Consider the following 17,079-nt stretch of genomic DNA (forward strand, 5'->3'; position numbering starts at 1 on the left):
AAGGATACGAGAAGCGATCATTCCACGTTGCTCTTTCAACATAATCCAACATAACAACAGCTTTAATAGTTGTTAGAAGTTTGTTCCATGTTTCATCAAAGTCAACTACTCGTGGTTTCAAGGACATTGTGGGGCTTTAGTGTTAATCTGTAGAAAAATTAAACATGTCAGACAACATTGCACAATCATTTAAAAAAAATAACATTTCCTTTCAATTTTTCAATTTAAACTTTGTACACTGTTGCACCACCATGGTACAGCAACATGAAGAAAACCCACCTCGCTTCCCTACCCTCCAAAATCAAGCTCACTAGGCCCTTATTTTACCATTATGGAATGGAACATTAATGTTGCATGAATAGCCTGTAACGTAACATCAATTAATCTAACATGAAGTTCATCCCCTTACCAAGCTGCCCACTAACAGTGCCATATGAAGAAAATAACTGTCCTGTAAATTTTTGTTTGTTCACTTTTATGCAAAGACTGTTTCAGCTGTATCTGAGAGAATTTTGGGCAGGAACACAGTGGACATATTACCAGAGTACTTAAAATTACTATCGTCAGTTTGTAGCCTATGTTCACCTCAAGCTTTCATGAGACATTTTTGGTGTTACATTTAAAAAGCCACAAAACCCAAAAGCTTTGATCAGGATGACAAAAAGAAAACACATATAAACACAGAGCATTATCCAGAGCTTGTGCAGCTTATTGCACTGCGCAGCAGGACAAATACTGAATTCTTTCAAATAACACATGGCTTGAAAATACAGAAGCTGTGTTAGTAATTTCGTATCAAAAACATTCAAGAGAGATTTATTGAAAGAAAAACATTAAATTACTGAAATAAAACTAGGGAAAAAGAAAGGTAATGTAAAAAAAGAGATCCCGAGAGACACAACTGTGAAGGCCTCGTCTTTGTTTCTATTTGTCTCTGTCCTATGCATCTAATCTAGAAAGGACCTGATGTGTGACATTCCATGCACAAAGCAAGTCTAGTTCCTGCCCAGAAACACGACATTGTAAGACTAAAACAAAAAGTGGAAAGAATACTTCTATTTCCATTTTAAATAGTTGGACAAGTGACTCTTAACTTGTCTTCCCAAATTTTCAAGGTCAGAAAGGAAAAAAGAAAGCTAGTGACACACTTTTAGCACAAAAAGCACACCTCTATAAGGGAAAGAATCAAATGTCATGCTAAAAAACTATTTAGCAACCAGCTTACTACTTTAACCATTACTGGCTCTTAATTTTTCTCAGGGAGATTAGTTCTCTCAAACTGCAGGATATATAGCTTCTCAGTGTAAGAAAAAAAAAAAATTAGATACAACTTTCACACCGTATGCATGCAAAATGCCTCCCTGACTAACTAGCCAAGCTCCTTAACTGCTGTGAATCCAGGAACCACAGAGTTGTTTTCCTCTACCTGCATCACAATAGTTTCTGTTTAAAATATAATCAATATATTACCCAACCCACATTTGCTTTGATTTCATAAAGAAACTGAGTAGGAACTAAGTAATATCGAGGAAGTGGTATTATCCTAGGTTTTATGAACAGAAAACTTCTTTAAGAAGAACTAAAGCTCAGTAAGCAGTGCATAAGTATTTTCAGTTCAGTAGAAACATTTAAGTTGTTCTATTTGCAACATGGCTATTCCACTTCTGGAAATACAAAAAAATCTTCAATCCATGTCTGTCGATAGCAGCTTACTACACAGAGAATCAGAGAGAACTAACAAATATATATATCCATCAAAGAAAATAGGTTGAAAAACACAAACTGATGTATGTTTCAAGGAAACATGAACCTCAGTAGAAGTAAACAACAGCAGAGCTCACTTCCAGGAGGGGGAGAAAAAAAAAAAAAAAAAGCAGCAGTCTTCTAAAAGCTTTAGTATTCTTTTTCCAGAAGACACAAGAGTATTTTCAGCTGACCCCAAGAAAAAATAATCATGGTCCACAAAAGCTTTAAGACTCCTAAGAAATTCTTCTGGTAACAAAGTCATACTTAGTTAAGTGTTACCTTATAGGCTGTTCTCTCTGAAACACACTTGGTACCTCCAAAGTAAAAGAACCATTCTTTCACAGATAAGCAAAACTGAGGGTAGGAAGGAAGGGTAAAGAAAAAGTCCTCCCCACAATACACGACACAATGAGTAACGCTGTGTTCAGTATCATCAAAACCTAGTAATATGTAAAGCACTATGCATCCACATACTCACAAAGGTATTCTGCAGTTAGTTTAAGAGAGAGCTGACTTATTTGGCATTCTCTTACAGCTTTCACATCAATATGAATTTAAACTTGTTTTATAGACATGTTAACAAATGCAGTGTAACTTTTTCTGTAAGACCCCGGGGTTTTGGGAGTTTACTGTGCTTCAGTGTCTGCAGTGCACAAGCTCACCACCTCAGAACATTAAACTGATGCAAGGAACTTCCGCAGGAAAAATTATAGCAGAGCAGAATATCTACCCTAGGGTTTATGCTGTTCAGGGGGTGGGAAACCATACCTGTTTGACAAGCCCTAAGGTAAGCAGATACTGTTAAAACATATTTACGTTTAAGAATAATGAAAGGATGTTGCTTCAGTGGCCTCACTCTTCAAAACATACCGCTGTCATACTGAATGTATTTGTTCACACAAATAAATGCAGTTTTTTCGGCCAGCGTCGAAACATACCCCAAATTCCCAACCTATTTAACCATCTTAAGAAACAGTACTACAAGTTAGCGGTGGATGAACAGCCAAGGCCGGGAGCACCCGCGCCAAGCATGTAAACAGCGGGGCCGGGCACCCCCCCCGCAGCGCCGGTAACCCTGCCCGGCAGCAGCGGGGGGGCCCCGCGCCCCACGGCCCCTCCGGCAGGCCGCGGGCAGGGGACGTGCGCTCCCCACCCTCCCTCACCACCAAAACAAAAGCGAAACTGGCCGAGGACCCAGCGAGGAGAGATGACCGGCCCCGCCGGAGAACCGCACCACACCCTCCCCGCCAGGCAACGGCGGGACCCGGCTGGCGCCCCCCCGGCGGCGCCCGGCGAGAGGGGGAGGGCGCTACCACACAAGCCCCGCCGAGGGACAGGCGCTCGGGGCGGGCCCGGCGGAGCAACAGACACCGGCCGGGACGACCCCGCGGGGCGGCGGGCGGGGGCCGGCGGTCGCTCCCGCCGGGGCAGGGGCGCGGCCCCTCCGCGCCCCTACACGCACCCGGCCCAGCCGGGCCGCCCGCAGCGCGCGGAGACGGGGTCCGCCGCCTCCCCTTCGCGCGCGGGGCTCCCTCCCCTCCACCCGGCGGCGCTCCCGGCCGGGCCGGGGCGGGCGAGGGGGGTTACCTGGCGGCAACGGGCTCGAGTCAGCGACGCCCGCCCGCCGGCCGGCCTCCCTCGCTCCCTGCCCTGCGGCCGCGGTCCCTGCCCCGCTCCGTCCTCACAGCGCTGCCATTACCCAAGCCACTCGCCCCTCGCGCCCCGCCCCTCCACCGGCGCCGCCACTACCGGGGACGGGGTGCAGCGCGGCCCCCCGCCCTCCGCACTGCCGCCCGCGCCCCTTCCTCACCCACCGCGCTGCGCGCCGTGCGCCTCCACCCCCAGGCTCTCCCCGTCGGTGACAGGATAGGCGGGGGCCGACGGGCCCCAGCGCACCGTCACTTTCTGACCCCTACCCCCCCGCCTGAGGAGAGGGGCTTGGTACAGCCCACTCTACGGCAAGCACGGGCGGCCGTAATTCCCCGCAGCGGGCCGGCCCACGGCTGCAGAGCGCATGTGCCGCCGGGCCCCCGCGCACGCGTTGCTCCTCCATTGGGGACGGTTCCCCTTCCGCGCACGCGCGCTCCCCGCCCGCGTGGGGCTGTGCGGTCGGGACGCTGCGCGGCCCGAAATGGAGTCGCAGCCGGCAGGACACGACTGCGCAGGACTTTCCTCCGCCCCCCTGCGCGGCTCCGCGGGCGCTGGGCAGGCCAAGCCCTGTGCCGGGTTCCTCCCCCGGGTGCGGGGCGCCTCGGCCCCCAGGGGCTCGTTTGAGGAGGTTTCCGTTTCCCCAGAAGATGGAGGCGTCCCCGTCCCGCCGTGGAGAGCGCGGTCGGGCGGCCGCCTGCCCCTGGCTCCCAGCAGGGATTTCCGACTCCGACCACGAATAAACCACTTCTAACACCTGTTCAAGTGAAAGAGGCTCCGCGCAGCGGCGGGGCTGGGCAGGGCTGCCCCGGCCCCGGCCGCCCGCCTGCTCTAGTTGCCTCGGCGGGGCGGCCGCCGCTGGCGTTGCCGTCCCCTTGGCGGAAAACAGCGACAAAGATTTTAACTCGAAGCAACTAAGTAAAATCATTGTGCAGACGAAGTAGTTTAACGTCTTCACGTGTTCTGTGTCGGAGATGGTCTGCACCTGGTTACGATGACGCCTTCGGGGTTTGCACTGAGTCAGGACTAAGCAGCAAGCTGCCGCTCAGAGCGCTCGCGGCTCCCTCTCTTCCCGCTTCTTATTCTCAGTAACTAAAGTCTACTTTCTTCCATTTTGCAGACAGGAAAATGGGAGCCTGCTTCCTGAGCCTTGTGCTAGAGACAAAAACAGCTTATGTTTTGTAGCTGTTTCCAGGCTGGCAGATGAAAGAATGGCTCCAAAGTATGTGAGAAAACATGTATTACAACCATAAAAAGTTAGTTGCAGAAGTCTTTCTCATCGATTTACTATGGCTCTGCAAGTTGTTTGTCAGAGGGATACTTGTAATTCCTAAGAGCAGGAGAAAGACATATGATTCCTCAAGCCTGTTTCTCCTTCCCTTCTCCAAACGAAGTGTGGGTTAATTTGACATGCAATGCAACAGAAACTCGGGCTTGTCTTTTCTTGTGGCAGTTTCTTTCATCTTCCCTCTGGAAATCTTTTTTCCATTTGCTAATGATCCTGAACCCATCCATTCTTACACATTTGAACAACTTAAAGTATTATCTTTTTAGCAACTATCTCTTCTGTGGCTCTTAAGAGATCTTTTAACAGACAATTGCTAGATTGCAAAGTAATATGTAGTATCTCTTTAGGCTATTCTATAATCTTACTATTTTCCCCCTATGTGTATGTGTATCATTATATCATACAAAATACTTCTAAGTACATGTTTTTTATTTCCTTTCTAAAATCTTAAAAATAGCTCACTATACCTTTAGCTATTTAAATTTTTCTTTTTTCAGAGGAAGTTCAAGTATGTCAGGGATTGGATGACAATATGAAAATTAATTGTCACTCAGAAAAATACCAAATTAAGCATAGTAATTACTAATATAATTGCTGCATCACTCAAAATAAATCTATAATTCTAATTTGTTTTATCTGTTATTTGGAGTATGTTTCCTGCCAGAGGGAAATCTGTGTTTGATTTCAGCCCACGTGTTTGTTTGTTTAATTATGGAAATGCCACACAGCTGCTCTTATTATGCAACAGGGTTTTCATACCTGTATCCTCTTTTTTTTCCTTTCCAACTGCAAATAGCAACACTGGAAATATACAGCCGGTACAGTGAGGTTGTGTTCTGAAAAGTGTCTCAAAATTCTTCTACAGTTCTTGTAACTTTCAGAACAAACTTCTTCAGGCCTGGATGATAGCCAGAGATCTGTTTCTACATGTGCATGTTTAAAACCACTGACTTCAAATTCTTAAATATCTGCATTTCTTTGGTTGTGGAAAAATATTGCTTACGCTGGTTTTTTATTGAAAGTCAAGTCCAGTTCCTCACTTCAGCAGAAGCAAGCTTAAATATGTCTTGAATAAAGAGGCGCTTCATTAGAAAACAGAAAATCAATCTAAAGATATATGAGTGCTAACTCTGTAGTCTACACTGAATAAGAAATTGTCATAGTGCATATTTCTGTATCTTTGTAAAACTGTATGAACATATCAGATTTACCAAAATAGCTTAATTCTCTGTATATTCAAAAAATATCACATGTAGTTGACCTTAAATTTAAAAAAATACGAGTAATTTAGGTTCTGAGTTTGGCAGTGGTCTTCACATGGACAACTGTAAAAAAAAAAATTGTCCCAAATGATGTAATAATCAGGCAATTACATCAGCAGGTACTCCAGCTGATCAATTGTTAATGTTCACAGGATCAAAAGTCTGAAGTAAAACCTCTGAAAATCATATAGTGTGGATCTCAAGTCCTCAGCAACAACAGATGTGTTGTATCACATTAGTGAGTGTAGATACAGCCAAAGAACATCAAAATACAAAAATGTTTGTATTCTGGGCGTTTTCTGGAAATCTTTTCATCCATTCATCACAGAGTTTATTCAGTACACTTGCCTTCAAGTAGTGAGCAATATTATGGTGACATTATTTGTTTTTTAAGATGCAGTAAGAAGATTCTAAAACAGGCTAATTCTGCATCTACAAAGTAGATTTCTAAAGCTGCGCTAGCCATTTTAGATCCCTCTTTTATATTGAGAGAAGCAGGCAAGTCATTTACCGCATTTTAGATTTCTACATTAGGATGGGATAAATAGCATCTAAGGCTCCATTATAAAGGAAACCTAGCTGAAACTGGTTCAGAAAAACTGCACCTTAAGTGTCTTGTTTTAAAACGTGTAGTATCAACATTAAATATGACTACAGATTGCTGCTGTGAATATATTTCTTAATATTGGTCAGACTTTAGGACCCTCCAGTACCTGCTGCTAAATATAGCTGATCCACCTTTGGTCCTGTCAAAGCGGAATAGAATCTGTGTTTCATCTTTGCAAATTTGAATTTCAAATTTAAAAAGTATTGGGGGCAGGTTTTCTGGAAGTGCCTAAATGACATAAAAAAAATTACCAGGGCTAATAGAATGTCAGGGATACACATGCTTCCACAGAATTTCACTGAAAACTTCAAAGCATGTTAATGTGAAAGGTGTTACATAAAACCCATGCATGTTAAGGAGGGTCTCCAGAAATGTGCCTGCATCAATATTTATGTTTTATTAAAGCTAAAAGGAATCCATTTAGAGTATACAGTATAAGTATCTACAGAGACATAGTTTTCTGGAAAACAGACATTTATTTCTGAAAGCTCTCCATTGTTCAAATTACTCAAAACTCATATCAGAATTGCTTTTCCTGTTTTTAAATCAAGCCTTTGCCCATTTCATTTCCAGTGCTTACAACTTTTTCATTAATTATTAGTATTTTGCTCTGTTTTTTAATTATCTTTTAACTGCTTCTAGGCATTTTAAACACCATTTCAATTTTCTCTATTTTCAACCTAAAAACGTTTTTCTGTTTTGATGTTTTAACTCTCTCCTGTTTGCTGGAGGGAGGGGGTTGTAACTTTCAGCTTTTGATTGCTTGTTATTTTCTGCAAGTGTTAGATTGTATCTGGGGCACTTTCTCCTTTTTGTCGCACTGAAGGCTCTTTAGTGGTAGCATTAGCAACAAGTTTGTAAAATTAAACTCTTAAAGGTTAAGATATATGCTGGCACAATTAAATTATGCTATTTAATCATGTTGTGTGAATGAATCAATTGTACAAGATCATATTAGATATCACAAATTAGATGGCAGTTAATGAAAAGCATCTCTATGTGTACACCACCCACACTTTACACAACGTTTTCTAAATTTCTGCTATATGAGGAAGTATCGTCCTGAGTTAACTGTTGTGAACTGGAAACATAGATATGGGAAGGAAGTTATTTTCAGATCTAATAATTTTGGGTGTTTAGCATGGGAGAATCATCTGCTGATTTTCTGAGATGGTGAATATTCACAATTTCCACAGACTTTATGTTAGGCACCAAATCCTTACCTCTTCTGCAGGTTCTGTTCTGAAAGACTGCAGTTGAGGAAATACGATTATGGAAACACAATTAGGAGGAAGAACATGAACATTCATTATTGCTTTTTATGTAAGGTATTTAAAAATTGTTCTTGATTTTAAATGTATTCAGGAAATAACAATTTCTAAGTCACAAAACTTTGTAAAAGCTCGATACCCTTTTCATCAAGTTTCTTTGTCAAGGTTGGCCAGAGAATTACTGCCTGAAAATACACAGCAGGGTACAGCAGGACTCTGAGATGAGCCAAGCTGTGAGCTCTGCTGTGTGTGCCATCCCATCACTCCCACAGCACTGCCAGCATATCCAAAAGAACAGAGAGGTTCTCCTAGAGTCCATTAAGAAATGGTTCTAATGTATCCACTCAGAACAAGACTAAAATTTGTGTGTATGCACCAATGCTTTACGTGAGTGGATACATGATTTATGCATCAATGAGTTTAAATCAGTGTTAACTCTGCAGAGGGGCTGCTCCTACCTGCTGAAACCCAGACGCTGACCCAGTGAGTTAAGCCTGCTGTGTAGCCATGCCCCAGAATATCAGCTAAGAAGGTTGACATTTGACAAAGCTTAACCCATTAATGGAGTGTTCAGCAACCTCAGCCATGTCTTGCCACATTTCTTGATGACAGCAAATGTCTGGACCTACTTTAAATCCTGCTTAGCCTGGGCTCAGTGTTATCTTTTGGCAGCTGTAGCTAGTGGAGTCAGATGAGTGACACAGATGAAACTCTGGAAGTTTTTGAAGGATGGACCTATGGCGAAGTCAACTTCTTCTCAGTAAATTCCTATCAATTGTTGATTACAGTAGTGAGCTACACAGGTTAATTTGTAGTACATGCAGATTCCACCTTAAAACTTTGCCACCACATATACAAATTTAACGTTTCTATGATTACATCTACTATCAAGTCTGTTCATCATTCTAACCAATACTGAAATATTTCCTGAAATCCCTGTTGTTTATATGCATTTATTTTCTCTTATCTGATGCTCCTGTTACTCTGTTTATATTAACTTGTTTTATTTTCTCTTACAAAATAAATTCTTTTGGCAGAAGCTGTCTGTTTTGTTTATGTTTATGCTACATCTAACACTGTATTATTCTGGTCCAAAATTAGGAATTCTACAGGCCTATGAAAATGTAAACACTATACGAAATACACCACTATATGACCTACTACTTTATTTAAAAGCTGTTTTACAGACTGCAATCTGAACTGACAGTAAATAGTCCACATTCCCCACCACCATCATTTCGTTTGCAGATGCCTTCCATGTTACTATCTGCTCTTTTTGCCTCTGATTTCAAATCCCATTTTTACAATAATAGATCATTTAGCCTTTTTCATGTAGAAAAAGAGGGTATTTGCTAAATTCTGAGCAAGTTCCCTGTCTCTCCTTCACTTGCAACCACAAGGCTTATGCACTATTTGTGTTATATTAAATTTTCACTAAATTAATTAGTCTGCATTATTGGTGCAGATAATATTAAAATAATTTTAGAATTTAAAAAAAAAATATAAATGAAAGCAGGAATGAACCTTTATTTCATTACAGCTATTTTTAATCTAGACTTTTATTATGGCTGTCTTGCATGTGGTGATGTAAAAAATGTGAGTATAAATTGAGCATAACTTTTTTTGTTCGAAAAATACACAGTATTGAAGCATGATTTTTGTATCTTTCTTTTTAGGTTTATGAGCAATTTTAAATGTGTAATTATTTTATCTGCTTAAACCCCTTTAATTCTTGATAAGAAATGGAAGCTCACTGCAGTCACGTCCGCTAGATGGCAGTGCTGAATATATAAAAAATAGCCATTTAAGATTGCGCAACCTGCACTCAGACTGACAAAATCTACATCTTTTTGTTCATGAAATAGGAAAATAAACAGAAGTCGAGCTCTCCCAAACAACATATATTAGTTAGACATCAACTGCTTAGTTAACTCCCAGATTTGTTCTGTCCTTCCCCAGGGCCTGAGATTGCTTGAAAAAAATTCACAGTTGTAATTTTTTCCTTCATTGTTAAAACAGGGCACCAACTTATTTTTGTGTCGTTGTAGCTAAGCAGTTAAATTATCTGTATGTATGAGCAACCCTAGATAATTTTCCTTTCCTATATTTTTTGCCAAAAAAAAATATTGCTAAAAAGATTGTTCTGTAACATTATTGACAAGTAAAATTGCTTGTTTAAAACCTGTATTTAAAGATTGATGAGTTGTAAAACTTTTATAATGCAGTAACTCTGAATCTAAATGATTCTACTTAGAGGACTTTTCAGATATAAAATAGCCTTATATGTGAGGTATCAAAATAGTAAAAGCTTTTGGAGCTTTCATTTGTTCCATTATAAGGTTGTATATCCTTCCTGTTCAGTGAGTGTATCAAATGCAGTCAGCTCAGGTACTTGTTATGGGCTGGGTGGAATTAGATATAATAATTTGCTAACAAACAAGTAATCTGGCATTTAAGAGGTTTCAGTGTTCCTATTTATCACATTGCTAATCTAAGCAAATTTAGAAAGAGTTTATAATGAAGCTCTTATGTGACTTTTTTTCTGACTTGCTGAAAATGGAGCAGTCCTGGCTGGGTCATTACCTGGCTGGGTTTGAATTAATCATTGGGATTTCGCTTTCAGGGTTTTAATTTGAACATGAAACTACCCCTGAAGCTTACTATAGTAAATAAGCTATTCTTTGTAGTTTTCACGCTTTAACTTTATGCATAAAATCCAAAAGGTATTATGTGTCACAAAAGTGTGGTAAGAGTTGAATACACAGAACTGTTAAAACATAGATCATCTCTGTCCGCAGCATTAGGAAAATGAAAATGTGTGGGCACTGTATGCAATGGAAGGAAAGCTGGCAAGTTCCAGAGAAAGTTATTTTACCTCTCCCCATTCATGATTGAGAAATACATTTGTTTACGCTATCAGCAGTGAACCAAACAAAACACTACAACAGGCCATAATTATTCTAAACTTCTCTCCTTCCCCTTTAATTCAGAAATGGTGTCATTGCCTTCAGAAAGTGATTCAACCCCCTTTTTTAGCAGTATGACCACTTTTTATAAAAAATGCATAGATCATGTGCACCATAGTAAAATAATACTAAAATTCATATTAAAATAATCTTCACAAGGAGATGCTTGTAACACAATGAAAAAGTATTGCTCAACAGATACTGTGAGAGGAAGAAGTCTGCATCTTTTATGTTTTGGAGAAAATAGTCGTGTAAATCTTGAGTGGTTCTACCACTGCACTAAAAATGTAAACCCCAGCATACTGCTCTTTGACATCTGAGTGGGGTATGTACACACAGATGGAAGAAAAACATTTGAACTCGGTGATTGTGCAACCCTTAGTGATGGTGAATCTTAGACAATACAACTTAGCTTTGAGACAAGGTTGAATTTGCAGACCTGTTGTTTCCAGGAAGAAAAAGGGAAAAAGCACAAGTAATATCCTTCTTCACTAAAATATGATAAATAGGAAACTTCTAGTGCCCATTTCTAAAAAACATAATTTTTCAAATTAAACTAGACATCATTCCGCTGACAGTTTCCTCAGGTTTTTTTGAGAAATGATTTTATAAATATATGTATTTGTCTCTCAAATAGTTCAGTAAAACACATTTTTCATATTTAATGGAGACTGAAACCTCCTGTAATGTGCAGAAGTGGTGGATAAATAGAATGAGGAAAAAACAGTTCATAAGCAAGCCAGCTGGCAAAACAGCATCATCATGGAGATAGATTAGTTGAGCTAGCAGTTGATAAAAGATATTCCTTCTTCAGGAAAAATATGTTGCTTTAGCCATTTGTGTGTATTGCTGGTGGATTAAGAACTAACAGCTCTTGACCTGAAAGAAATACAAAAGCTTTGTCACATAAACTACGCTGTGAATAACCTGATAATCTCCTGTTATACTGAATACTACTCCATTTAATTATCTTTCAGTTGTATCTCTTCCTTCTCTTTATAGCTCTCAGATATCTTTACTTTGGGTCTAGTGAGCTCCATTTATTCAGTTAGTTTTGCTTTTCATATTTTATTCCTCCTTCTTTCTCTTCACTGTCATTTACAACCATCTACCACCAACAAAAAAATCTGCTCCCCCATCAAAAACCTACAGGTGCTAGAAAATCTAGTCTACAGTCAGACTGTTAACCAAACGCAAATTCTCCTTACTATTTTTTTCATATTTTCATTGCATATTTTTGAATGAATATGAGACCTTTATATGTGTTTGTCTGTTACTGCATTATCTGAACGGTTGCTGTCATTCACCTTTGTGTGAGGTAGTTCCTCAGTGTCTTATTAGTGCCTGCCAAATTATTGCATTGGCTTACGTTGCTTTACAGGATAAATCTTTTGCAAAGCATGGTTGTACAACAGCAAATAGTTTGTGGTATGCACATTCCTCTGGTACAGTACATTCACATTAAGCTACCTGAGCCTTTTTAAACCTTTCAGGAAGATTTTCAAACTCTGTTTTCTGTGTAATTCTTTTAACACAGCCTGTTCAGAAAACTTTCAATAATAAAGTTTTATGTATTTCAATTTTAAATAGAACTCAAGCAGTTGTTTGGAAAGTGACATCTGTTAATATTCATGTTATAAGTACAAAATAATGTTTTATACAAACCTTATACTTTTCACCAAAGAAGTTCAAAGATTGCTCTTTACAAACAGTAATAAATTGTAAATGGTTAAGAATACTGTGAAGTATATATTATGTTCATGTTATGAGGAAACCATTATATAAGGAAAGTTCATTACTCAGCAGAGGAAATGAGAACATTTCATGTAACAGATCTCAGTCGCCATTTTTTTTTTTTTTGCTGCAGCAGAATAGATATCATCACACATATATTTTGAACTCAGCAGTCAATCCTTGAAACATTTCAGCCACCTTACACTGTTACCTAGTCAGAATATTATTTTTCCACTATAATAATTTCTCTCACGAAATAAGTAAGCGACAAATGAGTACACAGCAATTCACAGAATATCAAGTTATTTGTCTAACTAGGGGTTTCCCCATTTTTTATTTCATTCTGGCTCCAGTGTGCAGGGAGACAACAGTGCTGGAGACCTGACTAGGAATGGTAGAGGAGAGAACACACACTGTGATTTGTGTCAATTCTCCTTCTCATAAAGCTTTTCTTACAAACTCGACACCAAGTATCTAACTACACATTCACAAATCATTTGTTTGTGTTGTTTTTCAAGCAGTGATTAATAATGTGACCACAGTTTAGCTGGTAGTGTACACTGGTTTACTTTGGCATGTTTTGGTGCAACAGTAAGTGCCCCTCCTTTCAAAATACAGGATATACCAGGTAGTAGCATATCATTTGTGATTCCTGTTTAGTATTTATAAAATCAGATTTCTGATTATAAATCCTAAAAAAGTTTAAAAAAAACCACCAAAACAAATTTTCATATGCATATTTTTCTTGCATTGCTAGCAGTTTATAAAAAAAGGATACATAAAATAAATGATTAGTCATATTTTATATACATTACAGTATTTTATACTCATTACAGTGTACTTCTTGCCTAATCTCTGTTTCAGACGGATCAGGATTCTGTTGCAGCATGAAGGTATTGGTTACTTCTAACTTTCATCACACTTACAAAATAAGTTGTGAAAACAGTGGCTATGTGTTGACTGCACTTTCCTGTGACTACAAGTTCTGCACTTGTCCTTCTATTCCTTTAGAAGCAACGAAAGAGTAGAGGTAGGGTTATTTAATGACCAGCTAAAACTTGAGTGGTCTGCAAAGAGATCTGTGGTGCAATTATTTTATGGTAATTCAGTCTCTTCTAGGTTCATATACCCAACAAGGAATAATTTATGACCTATGACAATAATTATAAACGTGCCATCTTTAAGGAGACAAAGATGGAGATGTCAAATATCAGATTATATAAGTGAAGAAGGACAGAACGCTGTTAGAAAAGCCTCTTTAAGTGTTATGTGAGAATACATTTACTGGACATCTTTTAGCTAAGCATTCAGTGGGAATTACTTCTGGCATAATAAACTACCTATAAGTTATCTTTTTCTTTATATAAATAACATTTAGGGCATTTCAGACATAATCTGAATAAAGGTTTCTCTTTAACCTAAAAATTATATTTCATCATTTCTAAATGTTTAGGATGTGTAGGTGTGGAATGGGCTGAAAAGAGATATATGTAACACACCAAATGGCTCTAGGATGAAAAAAGATCACAGAACAGACATTTAAATATCAGTCAAGATGGCAATACTGGGATCATTTCTATAATGCATAATCAAAGAAGAATTATTAAATATCAGTAATATTTCAAATAGGATGCCAGTCTATTATTCTGTCAGTCTAACCTATATTATCTTCAAATGTCTGAATTTGAATTAAAAAGAAATTTACAAACAATATAAGCAGCATATCCCTTTTTCTGTCTTTACTTATGCTATGACAATCTATGCACTTTTTTAAAAGAAAACTACATAGTGTTTCATAAGATTATAACTGAAATGCACAAAGTCCTTTTAACCCTATTCCTTAAAAAGTCTATTTAAAAGATAGGTGTGAAGACCCAATATGTAAAATCAGTTGTCTGAAGATTACAGAGATGGCATTCACATTGACGTAATATGCATTGGTGAAGTATTTATGTTCTCTGCAAAGAGCATCATGTTTCTTTTGGTGTCAGTGCCAGCTGAAGTTGCTCCAACTCCCTGCCCATGTATTACCCACCCCCCCTCGGCTGATGTAGTGCTCCTCTCTGCTGATCTGATCCAGACTTAAGAATTGATCCAGGTTGAAAGAAACTTTCTTTCTTGATATATTGTATCTAATTCGAATTACTTCCCCACACAGGGTTCTGGTTGCCCAAGCAGTTGTATCAACATAACTGAGCTGGGGGGGGGGCGGGGGGGGGGGGGGGGGGTGGGGCAGGGGGCGGGAACGAGATGCCAGAGGCAACTGGGGCTGCTTAAATTGACATTGCTCTTTCAGTTACACTTTCAACTTCTCTTTACAGAACTCCGACTTTGCCCACCAAAGCCAAAAAACAATTTAAAAGTAACTGCTACTGAATCATTGACACTTCCTTGAATCTGCAGGACATAGTATGAGTTTGGACATTTCAGGTTAGAGAGAAAAGATGACCCAGGTAGTCATTCTGATGGCAGCAAAGTGCCTGAATTTCAAATTCATGTTCAGAACCATCTTATGTAAATTATGACAATCATAAAGAATCCTGACCTGTGCAAACTTCTTATGGATTGCTTTTGGTCTTTGCATTTGAAACTAAATTGGTTCATATCAGGGATTGATACCAATTTAATTAGAACTATTTTAGTTACAGTGACGCACTTCTGTGGCAAAGGTCGTTTTGGCCTCGGCTAACACATACAGTACCCCAAACCTGTCACAGTAAGAACGCAACATTTCCTCTTCATTGCCCTTTTCTTCCAGCCCACCAGCTTCAGTAAGCCATACCAAGAGCTGAAGCTGGTTAGTTGTCTTTATATCACCAAGGACTAAACCCCTTGGGCAGTTCGCTCACTCCTCTGATACACTTCATTAAGTCATCAAAGAGGTATAAAGAGTAATAAATTCTTGGTTAAACATACCAAAGCTGCTTATGACTTACTTGAAAACTAACAGAAAGTAACTGCTTTTCTAAACCCACACTGTAAGAGTTCCATGGAAATTCTCAGCTTGTTTATAAATAAGTCACTCCAGTGGTTTCTGCTGCTTAACACACTCATTCAAAATTTCTTCCTGTTTTTAATCAGACTTGTACCTTCAAAAATATTTTTGAGGTGCTACCAGTATCACAACAGCTACTTTTGGCTTTTTGAACATACTAAGCAAAGACAGAATTTCTTCCAAAGGCTTCAGTGGAGTTGTTCTCAGAAGTTTTACACTTGCGTGCTCATTTGATTATCTTATTATTCTACGGAATATTTTTAGTTGACCAGAGGTTTTCTAGCAAAGCACATCTTTTGATGAATGGGCATAACAATATTGTACCTAAGGGATTAGCTGTCAAACCAGAAGGTTATTAATCGAGGGAAGATAAACTCCTATTTAAAACCCTGAACAGACACATAAAATATATGCAACAAACAACAGGAGGGAAACAGAACTCAAAACAGGAAGGGGGTGTTGTTCAGTATTTCAACAAAGGAAATGTAGGATGAAAACTTGCACAAGCAATAAGGACATTAAAAAATTTGTACTGTTGGCACTAGATTGTGGTTTTGATAGTTGTGTTAAATAACTTCTGTGAGGCAAATTAACAAACTTAAATGTTTAAAGGCAAAGACCTTTGCAAATAAATCTAATTAATCTTTCACAAAGTCAAAGTTATTTGGCTTTTTTTAAACACAGGAAATCAATACCTAGGTTCTCTTCTTTCCATGAATAAGACTGAATATTTGACTTGTACAGACATATTACCAATCCTGACACACACATCCTCCAATTCTTCAATCACAATGAGTCATGTGAAATTAACTTTGGTTTTTCATTCTCATTTAGCACACTATTGAATAACTTCTCAACAGAAAAAAAAACCCAAACACCAACATAAAAATCGCTAAATACATTACATAACTTCAGAATAAGTGATGTATAGACATGCAACTCAAAATATGCTGCAGTATAATCCCTTTTGACACTACTTTGTAAAATACTTAACACCAGTAAGACTTACAATGTTAAAACACCACTAGTAAGAGTTTGGGACCCAAGCATTTATGGCATTTTAATATTATTAGAACTGAGAATATGGGCCTTATACTTCCTGGAACAAGAAATGCTCATACAGTACAAAACCAAACATGACTCATGACATTTGAACGTATCCTGTGGCAGCAAGCAGAGAAACACACATGTAGCACCGGTTCGTTATCCCTTGGCAATTTCTGATTTATTTAGCTGAATACAAAATACGATGTCCTACTTCAAAAATACGCAGTATTAGGAACAACTGGTGTAAGGGATGTGGTTGCAGCAAACAGAAGAATTTAAAACCAAGCTGTGGGCACTTAGGTCCGCGAGGCGGCCTTGCTGTGGCTGTCCCACCGGCCGGCTGCTTGCCGGTCCCTCAGCAAGCTTCCTTGTACCTCACTACTCCGGCACCGCCAAGGGGACAATCACCGGTTTGTGCGGCGCCCCCTTCACCGGGGACAGCTCGGGGAAAGCGCCAGCCTCGTCTCGGCTGTGCTCTGCGGGGAGGCCGCTCCGCCGAGGGCCAGCACGGCCCAG

At 39.6% G+C, this 17,079-nt stretch overlaps 1 protein-coding gene across 7 annotated transcripts in view; it reads right to left on the bottom strand.

The window, feature by feature from the left end:
* Positions 1-3,726, bottom strand: part of CUL2 (cullin 2) — a 52,923-nt gene extending 49,197 nt beyond the window's left edge. For 3 of the 7 annotated variants that reach the window (XM_074867759.1, XM_074867750.1, XM_074867701.1), the window contains exons 1-2: positions 3,334-3,478; positions 9-147 (exon numbers count right to left, since the gene is read on the bottom strand). In XM_074867759.1, the coding sequence (XP_074723860.1) occupies positions 9-42 (34 nt within the window). In that variant the 5' untranslated portion in view covers positions 43-147; positions 3,334-3,478. Of the gene's footprint in view, positions 1-8; positions 148-2,562; positions 2,892-3,333; positions 3,479-3,556 lie in introns of those variants that run through there. The other 4 variants (XM_074867710.1, XM_074867720.1, XM_074867770.1 and 1 more) reach the window with 4 other exon arrangements.
* Positions 3,727-17,079: the final 13,353 nt, after the last annotated feature.

This window comes from Strix uralensis, chromosome 1 (assembly GCF_047716275.1).
Source record: "Strix uralensis isolate ZFMK-TIS-50842 chromosome 1, bStrUra1, whole genome shotgun sequence".
In the NCBI taxonomy this organism is placed as follows: Eukaryota; Metazoa; Chordata; class Aves; order Strigiformes; family Strigidae; genus Strix; species Strix uralensis.